The 25,364-nt window shown below is 33.8% G+C and overlaps 1 protein-coding gene across 1 annotated transcript in view; it reads left to right on the top strand.

Annotated features, from left to right (window-relative positions):
• The window catches only part of LOC123556762 (uncharacterized), a 64,254-nt gene extending 40,201 nt beyond the window's left edge, over window positions 1–24,053 (top strand). The window contains exons 4-6 of the mRNA XM_045347715.2: window positions 5,494–5,911; window positions 6,764–6,945; window positions 7,109–24,053. Coding sequence (XP_045203650.2) covers window positions 5,494–5,911; window positions 6,764–6,945; window positions 7,109–8,470 — 1,962 coding nt within the window. The 3' untranslated portion in view covers window positions 8,471–24,053. The remainder of the gene's footprint in view (window positions 1–5,493; window positions 5,912–6,763; window positions 6,946–7,108) is intronic.
• The last annotated feature ends 1,311 nt before the right edge of the window (window positions 24,054–25,364 follow it).

Here is a 25,364-nt window from a genome sequence, read left to right as displayed (position 1 = left end):
TTTATTTACTATATTTCGTCATATGAGCGCAAAAACTGGATACTGACATTTTTTTCGAAAATTACTTTTTGCATATTTTAGTCCAAAATGATCTCATACATATAATCGTCATTTATTTTTTCAAGTTTTTATTTTAAAAACCCTTTTTTAGAAGTTTTCAAAAACCTGCTATCTGCAAACCAATTTTAAATAAGAGCAAAAACAGGACAAGTGTACTTGGCTTGTTTTTGCACTCATAAAATATCATACAATTGCATAAATTCTAAATGCAAAAACAAGCTAAGTGCACTTAACTTTTTTTGCAGCAATGATTTGTTAAAAGACAATATGACAGATAGGCAAACAAAATTATAGTTAATTTGCATTTTATTATAATTTTAACATTAAGTGAGTTTGAACACCAATTTTTACTGCTTAATGATCTTAAAGAGAATTCCTATAGTTTTTTTCCTTTCATAGAATTTTTTTAAATTCACATATATGATAGGAAAATTTGTGCTGAAAACAATGAACAAATAAAAACAATAGGTCACCAGGCTTGTTTTTGTGAAAAATTGTTTTGAACGCACCCACTGTTGCTGAAACTGCCAGCGATTTTTCAACATTTTCATAATTTTCTGCTTTTTTATAAATACCAACCAAAATATACATCCAGGCAGCACAATACGGTTTTTTCTTTTTACAGATTTTATTATATACTTATGTGATATCATAGTCATATTTGTAATACTCTATCCTTACAATAATGGATACAAATGAAAAAAAAAAAAATTGTTTCATATTTACTTTTGTGAACTTTTTTCAATGAACAATACCCATAGTGAAGAATATTTTTTTTAATTTTGAAAAAACTCTTTCATAGAATTTTTTCTTTTTCTTCTTGTTTATAGATAATTGTATTGTGAGCATAAAAATGGCTAAAAATGTATGGGTCACTAGGCTAAATTTTATGTTAAGACCGCTAGAATACAACACCTGTTCGGACGGAAATGGCGCGAACCGGGCCAAATTGATTACATGTATGTCTGCTAAAAGTTAAAAAAAAGTTTTAAAAATTCTTAATTCTTTCTATAATTGAATACTAAATAATCTAAAAGGTGATATTGTCTTATCTACTAAGTACTAAGTCAATTATCTTACATTATATGAACAACACTGTCTTTGCACTAAAATGCGATGTGAAAACACAACCACAAAAATTACAAGATACCTGTCAGGCATGATACTTGTCAATACAACATAAACCAGTATCAACATTTGATTACTGATATAACTTAACAAAAATGTTATTTCATTCAAAATTCCTTATTTTTAAGATTGTCTGTAACATGTTTCAACAAATGTTGACTTCAGTTCGGTTTTCCATAGAAAGTGTGGGCTGCGCAGAAAGATGCGCATAAAAAACTATAGGAATTCCCTTTAATTTGTTGTTTTAGCTCAAAATATTTTTGTTATACTTCATTATTCAAAGCCAGCAAGCGCGATAAAAATGTACATTCTGTATATTAAGTTATTTGCCGAAGTACAAATGAAATAGCTAAATGCAAATCTCCTTGAATAAAGCATAGTAATAAACTTCTCTGAGAAAAAATGGTTTTCAATTTTCACAATACATTAATTATATAATTGATACCTCAGTAGAGTTTGACTGCTATCTTTAAAAATACTGAGTTAGGTACATGGGGTATAAGTTCTCTATTTTGCATTCACTCTTTAGTTACATAATTATTGTGGAAGAAATGTAGGTAGGATTTACTTCTGCCCCAAAGTTATTTTTGAATGAAGTGAGCAAAATTTAAAACAGACCCGCAGGATTCGACCTTTATTTTTCAGTGTTGGAGTTAGAATTCTGTCTCATTAAATCCCTTTACTTAAGGTACCCCAGAAAAAATTATATTGACAGTTTTATTTTGTGTTTTATTAGTTTACCAATAGTTTGATGTTTCATTTATCAAAATTAATGGTAAAATGAATTATCTGCGAACATTTTGGATAGTGGTCATCACTTTGAAATGTGTCTGTACTTGAGCTAAGCCTTGAGGAAATATCATGAATTGTACAAATTCTAAAAAAAAAAAGCATGGTAAAATTTCTTTAAAAATTGCAACACAGTGCGAAACACTGAATATACCAAGCAAATGCCATTCTTTAAACATTAACATCATGGGTCTAATACCTTAATGTCTAGAGTTGTTTTGTTTGACAGTGAGATATCTTCAGCTATGGGAAGTTTTTGATGACACAAAGTCAGTTAAGATTATTTTTCAATTTATTACCAGCGACAACAAATGACAGAATGCCGTAGTTCATAATTTACAGTTTTAAAGCTAATGAAATTTTACACAGAGTTTATAATCAGTTCATCACAGTCTGTGATGAATTCTGTATATTGTAAAGGGTTTAAATTATAAATATTGTTATTCAGATTGTTTTGTCTGTGTGTTTGAGAGCTATTTTTAACAAAAACTGTCCTTTCCAAAGCTCGACTTTTTGAATTATTGTCCAAGAAGCAGGAATATTACCATAAATGTTAAAAGTATCTATAGAGATTCAGTCCAGTATCTGCATTTGTTAACATAAATGCAAAACTTTAACCAGGATTTTCTCTTATGTCCAAAAGGGGGCATAATTTGACAAAGATGCATGTGAGAGTTATAGAACTTGTGCTATCACCTAGTTTGATAACCCTGAAGCCACAAGTGAGGTTTCAATTCAATATCTACATTAGTTTTGGAGAAAGGAACTTGCATGCAAAATTTTAACCAAGTTTTTGACCAAGTCCAAAAGGGGGCATAATTTGGTCAAAATGCATGCCAGGTTTATAGGTCTTGATGCTATTACCTAGTTTAATAACCTCGAAGACAAGTGAAGTTTCAAGTATTACTGCAGATGGTTCTGAATATTTCAACAGCCAACTGCTGAATTCTGGTGAGTTTTAGGAGATAATTAACAGTATGATCTTATAAATAAGAAAAAAATATACCAATATATATATATATAATACTCAAAAAATGGTATTCCCCACCACCATGTCTCCTTGAACATATGCTTAGGTTTGCAGTATATAGTACTGTTCTTATGCTGAAATTATCAGTACAAAATATTACAGTCACAATTACACTACACAGAATCAATCTCATCTTCAGCAGTGTCCAATATTTAAAAAAGAAATGCTGCCAAGAAAAACTGTTGTGCTATAAATGATATAATAATTATACTAACCTTACTATGTGATTATAAAATATTAAATCTAAGGGCAGTTTCGAAACAAAGAAAATGACTTTCAGAGTAATAATTTGTTTTGTTTTTTAAAAATCTGACTTAGAGCATTACAGTCGAAATCGTACTTGCGACCACCTCTATTAAGCAATTCATTTTATTAAAAGACCACTCAAAATCCCTCACGAACATTTTCAGTACATAAATACATTCCATTAAAGAGCATTTTTATTAAACAACTAGCGACCACATTACTATAGTCCTGACAGGTAAAATAAAACATTTAGATGCTGATTCTGAATTATTTAGGTAACAACTTTTCTCATGGAGAGTGTATTTGTGCTACGAAGGCTCTTCAAAAATAACATAGACTTTTTCTCTAGCACATTCTTTAATGAAGCAAAACGAGAAATATAACATCATGTTTGCAATCTTTCTACTAACTGCACTGCAAATTTGACGTGATTATGACGGAGTTACACCTCCTCGAAAAAAGTTACTTAATACAGTTACACGGACCCGGCGCACAGCGATCATATTTCAACGAGGTTAACGAAGCCGTGCCTACATTGTGATGCTTTCATTAAGTTTGCATTCATTTATATTTGTAAATTTATTTTATTTGTAAATTTAGTTTATAAATTTTCATGAGCTATACTTAAGTCATAACAAGTTTTTTGGTTAGAGTACTAACAATGTACGAACACTTATGATACGCGTCTTGGACAGGGTACTCCACGCGAGTACTTGGTCTTTATCTACGGCGTCATACATTGGCGTTAACATTTATCCGCAGTTTTTCCATTTTTGCTCTCCATCTTCACTGGCTTTAAGCAATTCTGAACCATTTAAGAAACATTTGTACTACTTGAAGATAAAGACACAGATGACTGAACATTGTTGTTGTGTCTGCATCATTAGTTTATGAGTTTCAGTTGTTGTTCGCCAAAATTTCTCTAAAGTAAGCAACTGTCTTAGTATCTATGCGAGTCAATGACAACATTACATGCATTATAAACAGTAATACTTAGTTTAAACATTGTTTTCCTCCGCCTCCTACGTCGGAATGACACTTTACTCTAGGTGCATTTTGCCCTGACGTCTTGCTGCACTTTGGCAAACATGTGTATTATTAGTACGAACATTAGCGATCGAATTCACATCATGACAGATCAAAAAGCGACTGTGCTGGTAATGCGTAACTATGAATAAAAACGTTCGACGCACTTCACCTATCAGCAAAAATGTTACAAAAATGTATGACAAAAATGTACAGAAAGATTCCGAATTACAACGATATACATGTATTTCACATTATTATCTACACAATATGCAGCATTTGACAGCAGAAGTCTACGTTATTTTTGAACAACATTCTTATACTTCATATTATTGGAAGAATAAAAATATCTTTGTATCTATATTATTATGTTGCAAAGGGGTCCAGCACTGAGTGGATTGAGTTTTGTGACTTAATTGTGTGTCCTAGAGCCATAATTATAGTCTAGGGAGTAGTCATATCAATATGAGTTTTATAGGCTCTAGGACACAAACATAACTCAATCCACTCATTGTCGGACCCCTTTGTTATGTTGCATTAGACTGTTAATTAAGATTTATATTGAGATTATTAAGTTATCAGTTTCAGTCACTGGCTTGCACTAGGTTTCTGCATGTTCAGATCATTAACATAAATGATTATAATAATTAACACAAATTGTAACTGAATGTAGTAAAGTAAAACATATCCCGCTATACAACATAGTATCTTTTATCATGAGTGTGAGTCAACTTTGAAATCTATTCTTCTTATTACCTAAGCATATACAAAGCTTTATTTTGAGTTTGGTTGTGCAAATATGCATTAGGGAAGTGCACATAGCTACTTTTTGCACACACAAAATTGATACAAAAGCCAGTTATGAGCATTTTACCTGTTTTTGCACAAAACAATTTCGGAACAAAATCAAGCTATATGCATATTTAACAAAAAACTCTTTTACAATAAAGATTTTATAGAAAATACATCTAAGGTATACATTCATGTATTTTCAACTGTTGAAAATTATACACATACATAATGAGCTCAATTTAAAGTAGGAGTTATTAGTTTTTTGGCTCTCCTGAAAAATTATGAAAATGTCAGTTATCCAGTTTTTGCGCTCACATGACAATTTATGTGTTTATCATATAGTGCCGTTTTTTCACCCCTGTTACATTAATATACACCCATTAATTTAGTGTGTCCTTACTGTATTGTATCTTAAAATTTAGGATTATCCTGGAAAACCAAGAGCTTCAGATGTCCTTGCAGATGCTATAACTCTGTTGTGGGATGCACCATCAAAGTTTGGAGATGATGACTATTATCAAGTTAGTTACAAGGACCTCGATCACGAAAAGAAATGGAAATTCTTTCAAGGCGAATTTAAGACTACTACTGCTTTACTTAGCGACTTAAAGTCAAATACAGCATTTATTTTCCGTGTTCGTGTAGTATATGAGGATAGTGAGGGCCCGTACAGCGAGGAAAGTGACAAAATACTTACATTAGATTCACCAGCTTCAAGAATCGTAAAGTTTTCTGTGGAGAAAGAGAAAGGAAATCCATCACCAGCAAAATATGCATTGCCAACAACCGAAATAAGAGCGGCGAGAAATGAAAGAGCGAAAACAAAGAAATTCGAAATTGGTAAATTTTTGAAATATTAACATACTTAGGATTAAAACTTCTGATTTTCAGTAATTTGGTATAACATGTCATAACATGTAGTGCAGGAAATATACAAACAAAGAAATGAATTAACACAAACATCCACATTTACAATAGTGTGTCGTATGTAAGTGTTTTAATTCCAAAGTCAAAACCATACTTATAGTTAGAAATCATGTCAATGATACTTCTTCATGCATCAATTTAATTTCAAATATTTTGACACAGGCAAATACCACAACACAACGCAACATTCCCAAGGCTCGGACTTCAGAACATGTCCATAGGACAAACATTTTGTGTCGATGAAATGTTTGCTACTGATAACAATGTTATTTTAATACTCTTACAGGAAAACGTGGATTTCTTAAAACACTAAGCCATATCTCATTCATCTCCTAGCCCGCCCGCTTAGCTCAGTAGGTAAGAGCGTTGGTCTACGGACCGCTGGGTCGCGAGTTCGATCCTCGGGCGGGGCGTATGTTCTCCGTGACTATTTGATAAACGACATTGTGTCTGAAATCATTAGTCCTCCACCTCTGATAATTCATGTGGAGAAGTTGGCAGTTACTTGCGGAGAACAGGTTTGTACTGGTACAGAATCCAGGAACACTGGTTAGGTTAACTGCCCGCCGTTACATGACTGAAATACTGTTGAAAAATGGCGTTAAACCCAAAACAAACAAACAAACATTTATCTACTCGATGATGTTCAACTGGAAACTTCTACTAAATTCTTAAAATATATTTCGTTCCACTATATTCATACAGAATAACGCTTGCTACCACATTTTTGCTTCAGTTAAATACTACATATACTTCCATGTGTAGGTGCACATCCTATGCAGGACGGAAAATCAAAGACAATTTTGCTGGTAGGGGCTACAGGGACAGGAAAGAGTACATTAGTTGACGGAATCGTAAACTATGTATTAGGTGTCAATTGGGATGATCCATTTAGATTTACAGTGATAGATTTAGAAACAGAAGAAAAGGACAGGGAGAACAACCAGGTAAGTTTTGTTTCCTCACTATTTCTGTTTGTCTCTTTTTCCTCCATTCATTGAATTTATCTGTTCCTTGAAACATCCTATAGTCTGAGAACATTCTTTCTTTGAAGATATAATTTAAAAAGTATTACCATCACACCTATATAATTTCCCTTTAACATTTTAGGCTCTCAGTCAAACGGAATGGATAACCTGTTACACACTTAATCCAGAAAAAGGTAGTCGACTTAATTATCAGTTGCATATTATAGACACTCCTGGATTTGGAGACACACGGGGATTGAATAGAGATCAGGAGATTGTTGAGCAAATACGGGAATTATTCTCTGAAACAGAAGCAAAAGGCGTCACGTTTATAGATGCAGTATGTTTCCTTATTAAAGCCCCGGACGCACGTCTTACTGCTGTTCAGAGTTACATTTTTCAATCGATAATGTCATTGTTTGGTAGAGATATTGAGAAAAATATTTGTTCTCTTGTTACATTTGCTGACGGTATAGATCCACCTGTCTTAGCAGCACTTAAACAATCTGGGTTGCCTTTCGGGAAGAGCTTCACTTTCAATAATTCTGGGCTATTTGCCAGAAATGCGGACATAAGTACTGCGAGTTTGTCTCCAATGTTCTGGGACATGGGGTTAAAAAGTTTTCGTGCTTTCTTTAAGCATATAGAGCAAGTGGAAACAAAAAGCCTGAAAACAACAAAGGAAGTCCTTGACGAGCGAGCACGACTGGAGGCCACTGTGAAGAATCTACAACCACAACTGGACGCGGGACTATCGAAGGTGAATGGCCTCAAGCAGGAAATACAGATTATTGAGCGAAACAAATCCTTGATAAAAGATAATAAGAATTTTGAATATGAAGTTGACGAAACAAAACAGAAAAAAAAGGAATTGCCACGTGGTCAACATGTGACCAACTGTACAAACTGTCATTTCACATGTCATGAAAACTGTGCGTTTGCGAACGACCACGAGAAAGCTAGATGCATTGCAATGGACCAGTCCACTGGCAACTGCAAGATTTGTCCAGACAAATGCCACTGGCAGAAACATGCTAACACACCGTATATATTTGAGTATATAACTGTCAAAGTGAAGAAAAAGTACGCTGACATGCAACAAAAATATAAAGAGGCAACTGGAAAACTGCTGACGCAGGAACAAATAGTAGAAAAGCTTGGGGAAGAACTTAACGACCTACTGGATGATATTGAAGATATGATGGCCGTTATAAAATCATGCAACGAACGTTTGAAAGAAATTGCACTCAGACCAAATCCATTATCAATGACAGAACATATCGATTTGATGATTGAAAATGAGAAACTTGAAAAGAAAGATGGGTTTTTACAGCGCATAAACATTCTGAATGACTTTAGGAAAAGGGCTCAAATATCTAAGGATTTTGAGCAGTTTAGTAAAGAAGCTCATTCGACGCTAGGTGCTGCTGGAAAAAAGAGAAATCGTGACACAAAATCCCTGCTAGCAAGATTCGGGGCCTGGTTTTCGAATAAGATATTCTGAATATCAATACAGTTGATGGTCCTGACATTACTGAAATCAAAACACCAAATGCACAAAAACAACGTGCGATTATTTGTATATATATCTTTTACTCACTTCATTACCTCTCGTGAACAGACTCAATCAAACCGAGTCTGCTATTATTATGTCTCCCACCACGCAGTGGTGTGGGAGACATATTGATTTACTCCAGTCTGTCTGTGTGTCTGTCTGTCACAAAGCTTGTCCGCACTCTAAGTCGAACATTTCTCATCCGATTTTCACCAAACTTAAACAAAATGTGTTTGACCATAAGACCTCAGCCAAGTTCGATAACTAGCTAAATCGGCCAAGACACTTCGGAATTATGGCCCTTGACAATAATTTATGAATCACCTAGATGCATAAAAATGCTGAAGTCTTCATTCTCAAACATGCACCAAAAACCATTCATCTTGTCCGCACTCTAAGTCGAATATTTCTCATCCGATCTTCACCAAACTTGAATAAAATGTGTTTGACCATAAGACCTCAGCCAAGTTCGATAACTAGCTAAATCGGCCAAGACACTTCGGAATTATGGCCCTTGACAATAATTTATGAATCACCTAGATGCATAAAAATGCTGAAGTCTTCATTCTCAAACATGCACCAAAAACCATTCATCTTGTCCGCACTCTAAGTCGAATATTTCTCATCCGATCTTCACCAAACTTGAACAAAATGTGTTTGACCATAAGACCTCAGCCAAGTTCAATAACTAGCTAAATCTGCCAAGACACTTCGGAATTATGGCCCTTGACAATAATTTATGAATCACCTGGATGCATAAAAATGCTGAAGTCTTCATTCTCAAACATGCACCAAAAACCATTCATCTTGTCTGCACTCTAAGTCAAACATTTCGTATCCGATCTTCACCAAACTCGAACAAAATATGTTTGCAAATAAGACATTGGCCAAATTCGATAACTAGCCAAATCGGTTAAGACACTTCGGAATTATGGCCCTTGACAATAACTAATGAATCACATAGACTCATAAAAATGCTGAAGTCTTCATTCTCAAACATGCACCAAAAACCATTCATCTTGTCCGCACTCCAAGTCAAACATTTTTTATCCGATCTTCACCAAACTTAAACAAAATGTGTATGACCATAATTCCTCTCCCAGATTCGATAACTAGCAAAATTGGCTTAGGCACTTCAGAATTATGGCCCTTGAATTACTGAAAATCAGCCATTTTACTCTTCAAAGGTATATTTGTTGTGACTAAACAGTATAAAAACACTGACTTAGATGATTAGGTAGTTGTGGGAGACATGCGCTTTTCTCAAAGGTAGCTCTAGTTCTTGGTTGCATTCTTTGTTTCCAAAGAATCTTTTTACAGATTTTATTAGCTATTTCATATTTCCTTCATTCAAAAATTGTCTCAAGAGACACAATCTGGAAACGTCTCCTTCCAACACTTATTTTATTCAAAATAACTGAATTGTTATTTCAGTCACCCATGCAATAAAATGGTAAGAAAGATTCTGAGCTCAAAAGAAGTGTTGATGATGAGCTTTTAGGATCGTTGGATGTCCGTATTCCGTCTAAGGTTTATCAAAGTACATCTTCTTAACCCATAACATCACCAAAGCTTCAGAGAATTGTCATTGGATGATCCATTTTTTTCGTGTCCTTCAAATCTAGATTATCCGAATTTTGCTTGTCATGAATACCGAGGTGAATACTTTAAAAATCTTCTTTTCAGACTCCTCGGACCCGATTTAAGAATATTGTCATGGACATATTTCTTGAGTGACTGTCTGTGAAATAATTTCAAATTATCCGTTTTGTAACAAAGCATGACCGCTTGGGTTGTGTGGATAGGTTTTCTGTATATAGCCATAATGAAAGCTTAGGTTTACTTATTATGTATAGTAATATATTTATATTGTTTAATCGTCTTCTTGTCAGGACATGCAAGTCTGGCCCCATTTTCAGTGTCACCCGCGTTTGATAATGAAACTAAATTTGTCACTGGATCCAGATTGCATGATTAAAATCAAATATTCTATTAATGACTATTTTTAAGTGACTATTCAGTACTAATTTTAACTCTAAACTGGAATTTAGTGTTGAAGTTTTAGCAAAACTTTCTATAACAATTTCAATCTCAAATTCAGCTAATCACAAAAATATTTTGTGAACATAAGACCATGTTACCCAACCAAAATAGAACATTTTGTCATAAGAATAAATATTGTAAGCCCATATTTCTGACAGAATAATAAAAATACAGTGACAACTGATTACATTTCTCAAAGAAAAGTTAAGAGAATTACGATTTCCTTCACTTTGTCTGTCTTCTTTGCTACGAAAGGCTACGAAATTGGAAGACTACAAATGAAATTCTATTAAAATCAAAATGCATACACAGCTTTCTAAATATTTTACCTTAATGGTGGTTGATCAGATTTTGGTCAATTAATGGATTTGTTCAAAGGTTTAACAAATGATCATTTATACTTATTTGTGTTCAATTGCAGCTTACTGTTAGATTGTCTATGAAGGCACTTTCAATATTTGATGTTCTTATCCTGGTTGTTCAATCGAGGTAAAAGTATTTTAGCATATGTATAAATATAATTAAAAAAAATTGCCAAATGAATGATATAAAAACTTTTGTATCATATTTATCAAAGATTTAAATTGACAAATTTATTAGAAATGAAATTTGTAAACTTATCATTGCCTCCCTTTACCTATCATAGTTGCGCAACCAGAATGGATTTGAAACAGACAAATTCAGAAGCCACACTCTATACTAAAACTTACGTTTTGACTCAGATTTTTTTTAAATATCCCAGTATCTATAAACAAAACTGGAAAAAGTCCACTTTTTGAAGAGTATACTATTAAATGGGAGATTTTACAAAATTAAATACAAATTAATATAAAGATTTATTTCTAAGGGAACTAACACTATGTAATTGGTCTTTTTCGTTTATTAAATAAATCTGTAACGAAGTATATCGAAAATAAAATTAAATGTTATAAAAGGTCGCCAAATGTGGCTTACGACCTTTAATGGAAGACAATTTCATAAAAGAAAAAAGACATACATTACTGAAAGGATTCTGGACCTATGTAACGAACCTTTCTGTGCATAGACTAAAATATTATAAAACAAAAATGCTTAAATGCTATCCTTTTTTTAGATAGAAACGTCTCTTCTACTAACACATTTTAAAAGAAACTAATTGATGTTTTTTTTGTAACTACATGTACGCCCAATATATACCAGTAAGATTTGTTCTGTATAATACATTTTTTATGTGATTTTCATGTGTAAAACTATGTCATTTCCACATTGTGGTCTCCATTACTGAATGTTTTTTTTCCACAATGTAAGTATTAGATATTGTGTTATTGTAAAATTAGGTTTAAGTTTTTCCAAAAGGTGGCAAAAATGTTTGCAATAAATGCATACTGTGTTCAAAATAATTGAAAAGAAACTGTATAGACAGACAAAAACAGAGTGAATTATTTTTGGCCTTTAAGATGAATAGTACATTACGTAACATAATTTATCCGTGAGATTCATATTTCATTGATACGTTTGAATGAGAGTGTATGTTTGTTTAATGTTAAATCTATTTTTAATAAAATTAGATTCCAAGCAAAGATAAGCGGACCTTTGAGAAAAATAGGAAATCTGTTTCTGTAGGAAAGCTTAGATGTTTTCCTTTTGATAACAGTGTTACTCCGTTACAAAAAGCATTTTTTCTTATCAAAGCTATAACAGAAATGAATTCTTTTTTTTATTTTTCTTATTCTATAGATGATTTTTTTTTGCGCGTCACAGTTTCAGTTAGAAAGAAAGTGATGCAACGACGCAGTGAAAAAAATCAAAAAGGTTATTTCTAAAGGAAAATATCTCCTTGCTTGGAAAAGGAAATGTTGAAAAGAATGAGAAATAATGTTACATTTGCCCTGATTTATGTACCCTGTTTAAATCAATAGATAAAATATAAAATAATACAAACAAAAACAAAAAAAAAAAAACAACAAAAAAAGCAAAAAAAAAAAAAAAAAAAAAAAGTAGCAAAATAAAAAAGTAAAAAAAAAGATAAAAAAAGAAATATAAAACAGCATACAAAGAAACAAAACAGAATGTATATATTTATGTTTGGTAGATTGTAAAAAAAAAAAAAAATTCTTTAAAGAGAGATTTTAAAAAGAAGGAAACTGATTATGTAATAGAAAGAGCATTGAAACTCTCGGGTGAACGATTTGTACGAGGGGGCGTAGTCCCCGAGTATAAATCGTTTACCCGAGAATTTTAATGTTCTTTCTGTTTTGTATCATAGCTATCCATATATGGTGGTTCAGTATGCGTTCCGCATTGCCATGTATAGCAGTTCAGTGAGACATAAAATCCTTGCTTTACAAATGTGTAAAACCCAGGTAAAATAATCCAATGCGAGAACAGAAAACCAATAAAATACACTTCGCTGTTTGCTGTTCCAGACTAGCTGGGATACTTGTTCGGTAACTAGCGTGCGGGTATCTAATACCTACACACTTTTAGTTACCGCACCCTCCACTCAGTGTATACAATTTACCTGCACCAAATTTGTTAGGAAAATCACCGAGCTATGATACGGTGTTCCGTTGGGGACATCGCAGTTTCGCGTTGTCGTCCAAAGGGCGAAATCGCGAAAACACGATATTTTGACGCTAAAACGCGATATTTTGACGCGAGAACACGAAGCAAAAATATCGCGTTTTCGCGCTGTTAATATCGTGTTTTCTCGTTTTCGCCCTCGATCTGGCATATAGGGAAACGTTTATGGGCCTCGCAATGTCGCTTTAGATAACGCAAATATCGACATAATATCGCGAGAAATCAACATATTATCACAACAAGTCGATATATTTTATTGACATATTGCATTCATTTTTCCAATGTTTAACCACTTTTTCTCGTGATCCGCGTAAACTATAAAGATATTTCGACATATAATGACGATATGAAACGACCCTTTCTTGATTTTCTAAAGTGAGTTCTCGTAATATATAGTAATTGCTTTCTTTAGAAATATGGAATTTGGGTTTACAGGCCCGTACGAAGTATTTTATGCTAGTAAGACAAATCAACTAGATGGAAGTTCAATCAGTAGAATAAACGCAATTTTGGAAATTATTTCGGAAATTGTTGCACTGACCCTGTTCCTAGAAGCCTGACTTACCGCCAATATAAACTGACCGTAGGGCAGGTTAGACTGTACTTTTACAACTATAAATCAGCACTTAGTTTGTAATTTTTGGGAGCGGGATGTGTTAAAAAAGCGGTTCCTAAAAACAACAGTAACGTTACCATAATTCCTTTGAATTCTGACAACACACAAAAGATATATGAATGTACACAAAAAACAAGTTCCATATTTCCTGTCATGAATAACAAAATCTGGAAAGTAGATCCCTCGGAAGCACCGAGAACAAGGCAAACAGTGAAAATTGCAGACTCGGTTTGATTGAGTCTGTTCATGAGCAGTAATGTAAAATGCAACACTGCCCACGCCCTCTAAAACTTGTAGAAATTATCGATGGAAAAGTATACACTATTCAAGCTGACCACTTATAGTATGTAAGTTCCTAATCCATGTGAGATGACATAGATAGCAGATAGTGTTACAAACATATTGGTCCGTCAAATGCAATGCAACAGATATTTTAGGAAACCCAAGCAGTCTTAATCTACTTAATAAAAAACTCAACATTTTATTTATTTATTTCCCTTAATCATCTTTTTAAAGAAATCCGACTGTATTCTAGATGTACTTCATAAAAATATTAAAACTTGTTTATATTTTTAGTTTAAGAAAGTGTTGTTATTTTCGAACGTTCTTTAATAAAATACATTCATGAAACATAATCATTGTATTTTTTTTTAAAGTGAACCTCGGGCATTGTACTTCCGGGTTATGACATCACCAGGAAAAATCGTCTGGCGGAAGAAGCTCGATTGAGCATAAATTTTTAGCAAGAAAAATTAATCAGACATAGATTTGTCTATAATGTCGGAAGGTGGTGTGCACAAGGCATATCTAGTCCAGTCTATTTAAAGGGTAATGTCCCGCCAAATACTAAATTTCATGGGATTCACGGCTAAGCCGTGGACTAGGACTATTTGTATTTCCACGGGATTCACGATATAGCCGGGAAATCTGACTACTTTGGCGCGGATTGAAATTGACAATTTGAGGCCCATTATAGTGGTTTTGGGGATAAAAACATAAATTACTGAAGTTTATAAAATATCAACTTTCTTATTACTGAACCGAATTTAATGAAATTTACATGGAAATTTAAGTTATGAAATACAGAAAAACATGAGAGGTATTTTATGCGTGAAATCTGACATTTACCCCAATAACTCAAAAATTTACAAAAGGATGATGCAATACCTGCATTTACACTACAGATAAAATAAGGCCAGTATGTCAATTTGTGACAGTATCATTACAGCTTACGCGGATCTCGAGAAAAAATGATTAAACATTGAAAAGATGAATGCAATATGTCAATAAAATATAACGACTTGTTATGATAATATGTTGATTTCTCGCGAAAATATGTCGATATTTGCGTTATCTTACACGACATTGCGAGGCCCATAAACGTTTCCGTAGGCATCGTCTTTTCGCGTTTTCGCCTTTGTGGTAAGTAGGGCAAACGCTTACAAGACATTTGAGAGACCGTAAATTCGACCCCGATACATTTCAACCCCAACTCATTGTACATTTTGACCCCTCCTTGGACATTTCAACCCCTACCTAATCCCTTTTTTGACACCTATTCTTTAATATGCATGGAGGTAAAAATATGTAGCAGTGTAGTTATTAATCCATTTTAGAGTTAATTGATAAAGATAATATGTATAACATGTAATAGAATGATGAAATCGGGATTGACTTGATCTTTTCTTTTTGAAGGTGATATAGGTTTTGATTTCTTTTAATATTTAGATAACTGTTATTCAATATTATACGTGTATATGCTTGCTCGCCTATCTACCTTTTCATCAGTCAAAGAAGGTAGAACTTGCTAAGACGTTATTGAGTGTGTTTTACATGACATCTATATCATAATTAGAAGGCAGTCTGAAGAATATACCTGCGTACCAGTTTACAAGTATTTTATTTAGAGCAGGGAAATGTCTCTAAATGTATTCCTCTTTTTTTGTAAGTATATATATATATATATAAAATACTGTGTGAATCTAGGCGATGCTCTTGTTGAAAAACACGCACTAATTAATATAAGTGTATAAAGCGGCAATGTTTAGCCACATCTGCACTAAGAAAATGGTAACATACTAATAGAATAACGAATCAAATTATCAACTTAAAGATGTCATCGTCAAAATCTCAAGTTAAGCCACCCCCCCCTCCTCACCCACTCCCCCAGGCCACCCCCACCACCAAAATAAAAAAAAAAACAAAAAAAAAACATTTGGATTGGCGAGAAACACAATGGCATATTTTTACATTGTTGTAAATTAAAGTCATACCGCTTCTCAAATAGCTACAAGGTCAGAAAAAGATAGAAACTGGTAAAGTTCTGCATGCCGGGAGTCAGTTATAGTTTCCATACGGCGCTATATTCAGATTTACAACAATGTAAAAAATATTGAATATTTTGCTATTATGCGAAATAAAATTTGTTTCTTTTTCACTTTCACACTACTGATAAAAATAGAATAAACACCCAAATCGCATCAATACTTTATTTGCAAAAAATGTAAATAGCACGTCGGCTTGAGTTTCGTGATCAGTTGAGAATAAGCCCAGTGTCATAAAATGCTCTCTCTATATTTTATCCATTCGTTTTGTCTATCGTTTTGTCTGTCAATCAGTCTGTCTGTCTGTCTGCCTGTCTGTCTATATATATTATTGTATGTTCGTATGTCATATACTACAGATGGAGTCTGCGATAGATTGTCCTTGAAATGAAAAAAATATTCTGTGACAACTAGCGGGAGCTAAAAGAAGCAAGATGTTGGGGCAGATGTTTATATTGTATGCATGAAATATACCATGTACAAGTCTTTAACAAAATCTGTCGAGCATTATTTAAAGGTTTGGACCAAAGAAGTTCCATATAAGGAATGTTAACCCAACACCATTCTCAAATTTAAAATGTGTTGGTGTGTATATAATCAAAGAGTATCCAAACGTTCTGAAAAAATGGTAAAAGCGTGTATATATCTTTGTATATTTTATATGATTACTTTTTCAGTGAAACCACATTTGAAATAGGACTAATTGTTTTATTGTTCCTGTTTTATTGGTAAAACATTCGTGAAAATGTGGTATCCTTCTTCTTGGCCTTTTCGAAAAAAAAAATGACCGAAAGTAATGTGAACGTGTATTAAACATGTATTCAAGTTCATTCTATTCATTATTTATTTGGTTGTTGTTAGCGTAGTCCTAACTAGTTCAATCCATTGCTAATCAATCATAAGTGCAGCAAAATTTGAATTTTGAGACACATTTTCCATTTCAAGACAATGCCTGGGTACCGTTGTAAAATTGCATTGTTTTATAAATAAGTGACATTAATTCAGTTAAAACTTCAGATCTTATTTGGGAAGATGTCGGAGTACTGGCAGAGTTATTTTGTTTTTGTAATGTTTGAACGAAATTATTACATTCGAATATGCAAATGAACAATTTTAAGCACGGTTCTACATAAACTACTTCTGCACAATTTTATAAACCCAAAGTAATGAAGTAACCTCATTGTTCTGGATAACATAAAATATAGCCTAGACTCGTCATATGAGCCGCGCCATGAGAAAACCAACATAGTGGCTTTGCGACCACTATGGATCCAGACCAGCCTGCGCATCCGCCGCGCAGTCTGGTCAGGATACATGCTGTTCGCTTTTAAAGCCTATTGGAATTAGAAAAACTGTTAGCGAACAGCATGGGGCCTGACCAGACTGCGCGGATGTGCATCAGGCTGGTCTGGATCTATGCTGGTCGCAAACCCACTATGTTGATTTTCTCATGGCACGGCTCATATAGGGTCGAAAATCTATGTATGAATTATTGGGGTTCATGCGTATCATAAATGAAATTTTTCTAAAATTGTAATTGTTAAAATGTTGACAAATAAAATAGTTCCAATAATGTTTTCAAATCAGAAAGAATTTTTAGACATATATCATAATATCTAAAAAACACATAGAAATGTACATTTTACTTGGCTATATATTCCAATTTATATGTACATAATTCAAAACAGTGATGAGAAGTTTTAATAAAATCTGCAAAGTAGAAAGTTTTCTGTTTGCAAAAATGTTATCGAATATCTTGTGTTTTACTTTGTATACATACTTCAGTCATGTTACAGTTTTCTCTGAAAAGGTTACATGTCCTACTAAATACAACATCTTTAAAAATACTTTATCTATGTTTGGCTATAAATGTATATGCGCATTTTAATACCAAATAAATAATATGTTATGTCACATTTGTGACTGGAAAAGTGGATCTATTGCCGACACGAAAAAAACAAAAAAAAACTCAAAATATCCTAAGATCGCGTCTCTCGAATTAACTGTCTATCGAAATGTCTTGCAAGCGTTTGAAGGCGAAATTACAATATTAAAACATCGTGTTTTCGCGGTTTCGCCTTTGCAGTTGAGAGGGCGAAAACGCGAAAACACGATACAAGATCGCGAAAACACGATAAAAAATTATCGCGTTTTCGTGCTATCAATATCGCGTTTTCGCCCTACTTACCACGAAAGCGAAAACACGAAAAGACGATAGCAGATCGAGGGCGAAATTGCGAAACGCGATATTAACAGCGTGAAATCGCGATATTTTTTGCATCGTGTTTTCGCGTTAAAGCATCGTGTTTTCACGTCAGAATATCGTGTTTTCGCGATTTCGCCCTAAGGACGACAACGCGAAACTGCGGTGGCCCCAACGGAACACCGTAATGATACAACTTTCTTTTTATGTTCATTTGGTTAGGTTACATTGTTATATACCAACTTAATTTGCAAACAACTACAAATTGAAACGTGTTTATGTTTTATGTTATCTTTGTTTCCGATACGTTTATATTAGTTTATATTGCCTCATCTGTCTGGTAGTCCGGATTTTTTTACTGTACCATAATATCTATCAATTACCATTTTATCAATACGTTACCTTTCACAGTAATTATATCTTCCGGCTAACAATAATGCCTCAATATTAGAGGAGACATATTGTTTTAATCTGTCTGTTAACAAAGTTATAGGTTCTTATACATTATCAATTAAAGTAATGCGAATGGACACCCGGTATGCTTTTCCCGATTAATATATACAGTTTCTAGAAACGAATTAATATTACATAATATCAATCACTGATAAATTTCATTGTTGATATGTTTTTGTTAGCTGTAAACTGAAGTTCGTACTATTTTCACTCATGCATACATCCAAAGACAAAGGGGGAAGACATTGTTAATAAAATGTGCGAACAGATAAACAATACAGTGACATACAACATGTTTTTATCATTTAAATGCTGGTAGTGCCGTCGTCATAAAAGAAATGAAATCATTGGAAGCATTAAGCATATCAAGTGCAATCAGAGGCACAGAATCATAACTATCTGTTAAATTCATGCTTTTGCTTTATCATAAAAATGTATTTATATGTATTGATATGCATGTTTAGTTGTATATGTATTATTATGTTGTTATTTTATCCTTTTATTTATTCAACCATTCAGCAATCATTTGTCAATTTACAAACAGATAAATTGTTTAACAAAAAAGGCTTATGTATAAATTTGTCCGGAAATATCTGTTCTTTCGTAGTATAGCTGTGAACGTTTGTACCGCTCTTATTATAAACTTATCTACACTTGGCGTTAACATACACATTTATGGCCTGTGCTAATATCAAGTAGTTTGCGAAATTAGTAAATTCCGAACTTGAACGTTTAAGTATATGACGTACTGTATCATAATATTATGTAATATCTCAAAAAATGAAGCACACTAAATGCAGACTACTCATCAGCTATATAAGATAGAACAGATACACTGGTGAAGACATGAATTATTTTGTTGTACATGTCTATTGAAACAAATGAACTAAATCAGTTAATAATACTTAGTACGTTCAACCAAATAGTTTTCTATAAGATATTGTATGCTAATAATATGTCTGCATCAGTGCACATGAATGACAAAATAGGCAAACATTTATTCTATATTGATTTTGATAAAGCATGGGTATACTTTTGAGCACTGAATCGACCCATTTTTAGTGTACTGACGTACATTCTTGTTAAAAAAGTTAGTTCGTTGATTAAAATATTATTATCAAAACTTTAAGGAAATATTATATAAGATTTAGAAAATGATTATTTTGGGCATGGTGGTGCTAGGAATATATACGTATGTTACTGGTTTGATTCGAAACAGGATACTCTAAGTATTGTAAGATGGTATATTTGTTCGACTTAAGATTTTGTTGCAGCAATAGTAAGTTAATATATGATACACGAAAATGCAGAATGCATACATCGCCATTGCCGACACCTGGAAGTGTCGGTGAAAAATGTATTTAAATGTTTCTTTAATATTTTGGTAATAATATAACATGTACTTTCACGCCGTATTTGAATCATTGTAAGATCAGTGTCCAAGCACACTGTTATGGTTACCAATAAGGTCGTAAGTAGTATATATGTTTCCTGGCTGGTTTGGTGATAGTAAAAACCTTAGTATGATGTTATATACCGGTATATACTAAACAAACCTGTGTTTTGTCAATATTTTCAAACTAGCCAACCGATAGAAATGTGCTGAATTGAACATTATATATGAAATCTGAATGTCGAATACAACAACCTCGATAGGACCCTTTTTGTTTATTCATGCCACTAAAACTAGCATAATTTGTTCATAGAACTTTAATTAAACTTATTTTTGTCTTTGTAGAATATGTATTTTAGTACAAAAGAATTAGACTCTTCCACGCGTTAGATACTACATATTAACCTCTGTATTTGCTAAGACAGATCAGTGTAACAGACTACAAAAGAATACGACAAAAAGTTAAATTCCAGATTAGCTCTCGGAACGAAATGATTGAATTTACCTATATAAGACGAAATAACAACAAGTATCATTTTTATTTTCAAAGCAGTATTGCATTATTTTAAATATTAGATTTACCGTCTAGAAAGCAAGTTGGAGTCAAACTCATTATATCAGCATCGGTTAAGTGTGGTAATGTTAACGTGCATTTATTTCAACGTATCATCTTATATGATTTTATATAATGCGAAAGTCCATTCATTTTACACAGGTCTCTCTCTTTAATTTTTATTTTGTTGGGTTGTACGTCATACCGACACAACTAAAGGTCATATGGCGACTTTGCAGTTTTTGATGGTGGAGGAAAACCCCGAATGTCCCTCCGTGCATAATTTCATGACGGACAGGCACCTGGGTACAACAACCGACCTTGCCTTAGCCAGCTGGATGGCTTCCTCACATGAGGAACTCCACCCAAAGTAAGGCTCAAACCCACATCGGTAAGGGACAAGTGATTCAAAGTCGGCGACCTTAACCACTCGGCCACGGAGGCTCCCCTTTAATTTAAAGACAACGCTTTGAATGGATGTTACATTGATCATTGATACCGGTTGGCTAGTTCACTTTTAGTAAACATTGATATATTAACAATGAATATTCTACGTTAGATTCAACAATATATTGTAACCCGGAAATAGCTAATCAGATTTTCGATTAAAGATATTGTTTTATTGTATTTAATTCCATGCATATACCACCAGAAACAAAGCTTCTAAGAATATCATACAGCCTCTCCATGTCATTATATCCATTTTTCTAAAACACATTTAAAGCAGTGTAGCGACTACCAAGTTATTGAATTATGTTGTTATAAACTATCATAGAAGTAATTAAAATCGGATGGATACCCGATATGCTTTTTTCAATTAATATTTGCTTTTTCTAAAATAGACAGGAATAAATTATTGTTTCTGTTGATATATTTGTGTAAGCTGTAACAGAAGTTTGTACTATTTTAATTCAAAGGCAAAGTGTAAAGACATAATTCAAATGTGCGAACAGATAAATAAACAGTGACATTCAGCATGTTTGTATTGGTAATGCCGCCGTCATGAAAATCTGTAATCATTGGAAGCATTATGCTTATCAAATGCAATCAGAGTCACATACTCTTAATAATCGGATAATAATCAGCTAAATTCATGTTTTTTCTTTATAATAAAATTGCATTCTTATGTATTAATACACATGTAATTAATACACATATATTATTATGTTGTTATTTTATCTATTTATTTGTTAAACCACTCTACAATCATTTGTCAACTGACAAACAGACGAGCTGTTTAACAAATAAAGGCTTAAGCCTAAATTTGTCTGAAACTATCTGTTCTTTCGTACTGTAGCTGTGAACGTTTGTACCGCTCTATAAACGTATCCAATTCACATTTATGGCCACCACTATCACAATTGTGCTAATAACGATAGAAACAAATGCAATATTTTGCGAAAACTTGTAAATGTCGAGCTTCAACGTTACAAGTATATGGTCATGTATCACAATGTTATGTAATATCTCATATGAACAAAAACAAATTAAATACAGATTGTTCATAAGCTGCGAAAGACAGAACAGATACACTGGTGAAGACATGAGTTATTTTGTTGTAGATGTCTATAGAAACAAATGAACGAAATCAGTTAATGATACTAAATAGTTTTCTATAAGATATTGTATGCTAATGATATGTCTGCATCAGTGCACATGAAGGACAAAATAGGCGAACGTTCATTTTATATTGATATTGATAAAGCACGGGTATAATTATGAGCACTGAATCGACCGGTTTCTAGTGTACTGGCATGCTTTCTTGTTCAAAATATAGTTCGTTAATTAAAATATTATTATCAAAACTTTAAAGAAATATTATATTAGATTTAGAAAATGATTGTTTTTGGCATGGTGGTTCTAGGAATATATTCCTAAGTTACTGGTTTCAAAACAAGAAATGGATACTTTAGGTATTGTAAGATGATATAACTGTTGGACTTAAGATTTTTTGGCAGCAATAGTAAGTTAATACCTGATGCACGAAAATGAAGAATGCATACAGAGCCATTGCCGACACTTGGAAAGTGTGGGTGAAAAATGTATTTAAATGTTTCTTTAATATTTTGGTGATGATATTACATGTACTTTCATGCCGTATTTGAATTATTGCATGATCTGTGTCCATCTGGTTGGTTTGGTGATAGTATAAACCTTAGTATGATGTTATGTACATACTAAACAAACCTGTGTTTTATCGATATTTTCAAACTAGCCAACCGATATAAATATGCTGAATTGAACATATATGTGAAATCTGACTGTTGAATACAGCAACCTCGATAAGACCCTTATTTAAGAAATAATTTATAGCAAAAGAGTGTTTTATCACCATTTATGCACGATGGGCGGTTATACGTCGGGCGTAATAATATCACGAGGGCGCAGCCCGAGTGAAATTATTTCTACGACGTATTACCACCCGTGTGTATAAATAGTGTTAAAACACGGTTTTGCTATAAATTATTTCGATCTAATATGCCCTTAATCTAAAACAGTAGATAAAATATAGAAGCGCTCTTTCTTTGTCGCAACAAAAACTTTGACGTCACCGCATGTTAACGTGACGTCATTCTAGCGTAAGAGTGCTTTAACAGAGACAAGCATATTAGAATTGTTTATTAATGCCACTAAAACTAGCATAATTTATTCAACTTGGATTTAATTCATTTTTGTCTTTGTAGAATATGTATTTTTGTACGAAAGATTATGATAAAAAGTTTAATTCCAAATTAGCTCTCGGAACGAAATGATTAGATTTTTGCATCTAAGAGTACATTATCAAGTTATCTTTTTATTTTCAGAGCAACAATGCTTTATTTTAAATATCAAATTGTACCGAGTAAAAAACTCATTATATCAGCCTCAGTTAAGTGTGGTAATGTTAACGTGCATTGTTTCAACGGATTATCTTATATGAATTTTATTTAATGTGGAAGTTCATTAATTTTACATATATCTCAATCTTTTTTCTATTTTATGTTGGGTTTACGTCATACCGACACAAGTATAGGTCATATGGCGACTTTGCAGTTTCTTATGGTGGAGGAAGACCCACAGTATCCCTCCACGCATTATTTAATCACGGACAGGCTCCTGGGTAGAACAATCGACCTTCCCTAAGCAAGCTGGATGGCTTCCTCACGCGAGGCTCGAAATCACATCGGTGAGGAACAAGTGATTCAAAGTCAGCGACCTTAACCACTCGGCCACGGAGGCTCCCTTTGTTTTAAATACAATGTTCTGAGTGGATGTTACATTGGTCATTGATACCGGTTGGCTAGTTCGCTTTTAGTAAACCTTGAAATATTAACAATGCATAGTCTACGTTAGATTCAACAACATAGTGTAACCCGGAAATAGCTAATCAGATTTTAATGAAAGATATTGTTTTGTTGTATTTAATTCCATGCATATACGACCAGAAACAAAGCTTCCACGAATATCTTACAACCTCTCCATGTCATTATATTTATATCCTGATTGGTGAATTACATCAGAGTTTGCTATGTTTCAGCAATTTGCCACTCTGATATTGTTTTTGTTGGGTTTAACGTCGCACTGACACAATTATAGGTCACATGGCGACTTTAAAGCTTTGATGGTGGAGGAAGACCCCTTGTGCCCCTCCGTGCATTATATCATTACGAGCGGGTATCTGACTAGAAGCACCGACCTTCTGTAAGCCAGCTGGATGGCTTCCTCACATGAAGAATTCAACGCCCTGAGTGAGGCTCAAACCCACATCGGCGAGAGACAAGTGATTTGAAGTCAGCGACCTTAACCACTCGGCCACGGAGGCTCCTCAATTTGCCTCTGTGCATCCCATCTAAGGAGAGAGAGACAGCAATTATGGAAAATAGTAGCATTCATGCTTAAATTGAGTCTTTTTTTGGGTTCAACGTTACACCAACACAAATAAAGTCATACGGAGACTTTTCCAGCTTTATATTATTTTATTTGGTTTAACATTACACCGACATAACTTTAGGTAATATGGCGACTTTCCATCTTTGATAGTGAATGGAGTCCCCAGGTGCCCCTCCGCGCATAATTCCATCACGCTCGGGCATGTGGATAGAACCACTGACCTTCCGTAAGCCAGCTGGACGGCTTCCTCACATGAATAATTCAACGCCCAGAGTTAGGCTCGAACCCACATCTGTTAGGGACAAGAGATTTGAACTCAGTGACCATGTATGATGGAGGAAGACCCTAGTTGCCCCTCCAGGCACGGGCTGGCATCTGGGTAGAACCACCAGCATTCCGTAGGCAAGCAGTATGCCCTCCTCACATGATGAATTCTAAACTCCAAGCGAGGTCTCGAATTCACATCGCTGTTGGGCAAGTGATTCGAAGTCAGCGACCTTAGCCACTTGATCACGGAGGCCCAGAGACTGTACAATAGAGCTAATAAAACGTGCAAACCCCCGTCACGCCTCCTAGCACCAGCTCTAGCGGAAATCCTGTTATGACGGATCTTGATATCAAAGGACCAGAAATAGCAATGCCATATCGCGTCTCTCTGGAAATCCTATATTTATCAGCATGACAAAAACTCTTAAAATATTTGAATTGTTAGTTGGTAGCATCTGCATACTAGTATTTTAAAGACCCACCACAACCTAGTGACCTAGGTTTTCCTCCCATATGAGCTTCGTGCAAATCATTCGAATAATACTGGTATAATACAGCT

Source organism: Mercenaria mercenaria, chromosome 5, assembly GCF_021730395.1.
Source record: "Mercenaria mercenaria strain notata chromosome 5, MADL_Memer_1, whole genome shotgun sequence".
NCBI classification, from domain to species: Eukaryota; Metazoa; Mollusca; class Bivalvia; order Venerida; family Veneridae; genus Mercenaria; species Mercenaria mercenaria.
This window is presented reverse-complemented; position numbering and strand designations above follow the sequence as displayed.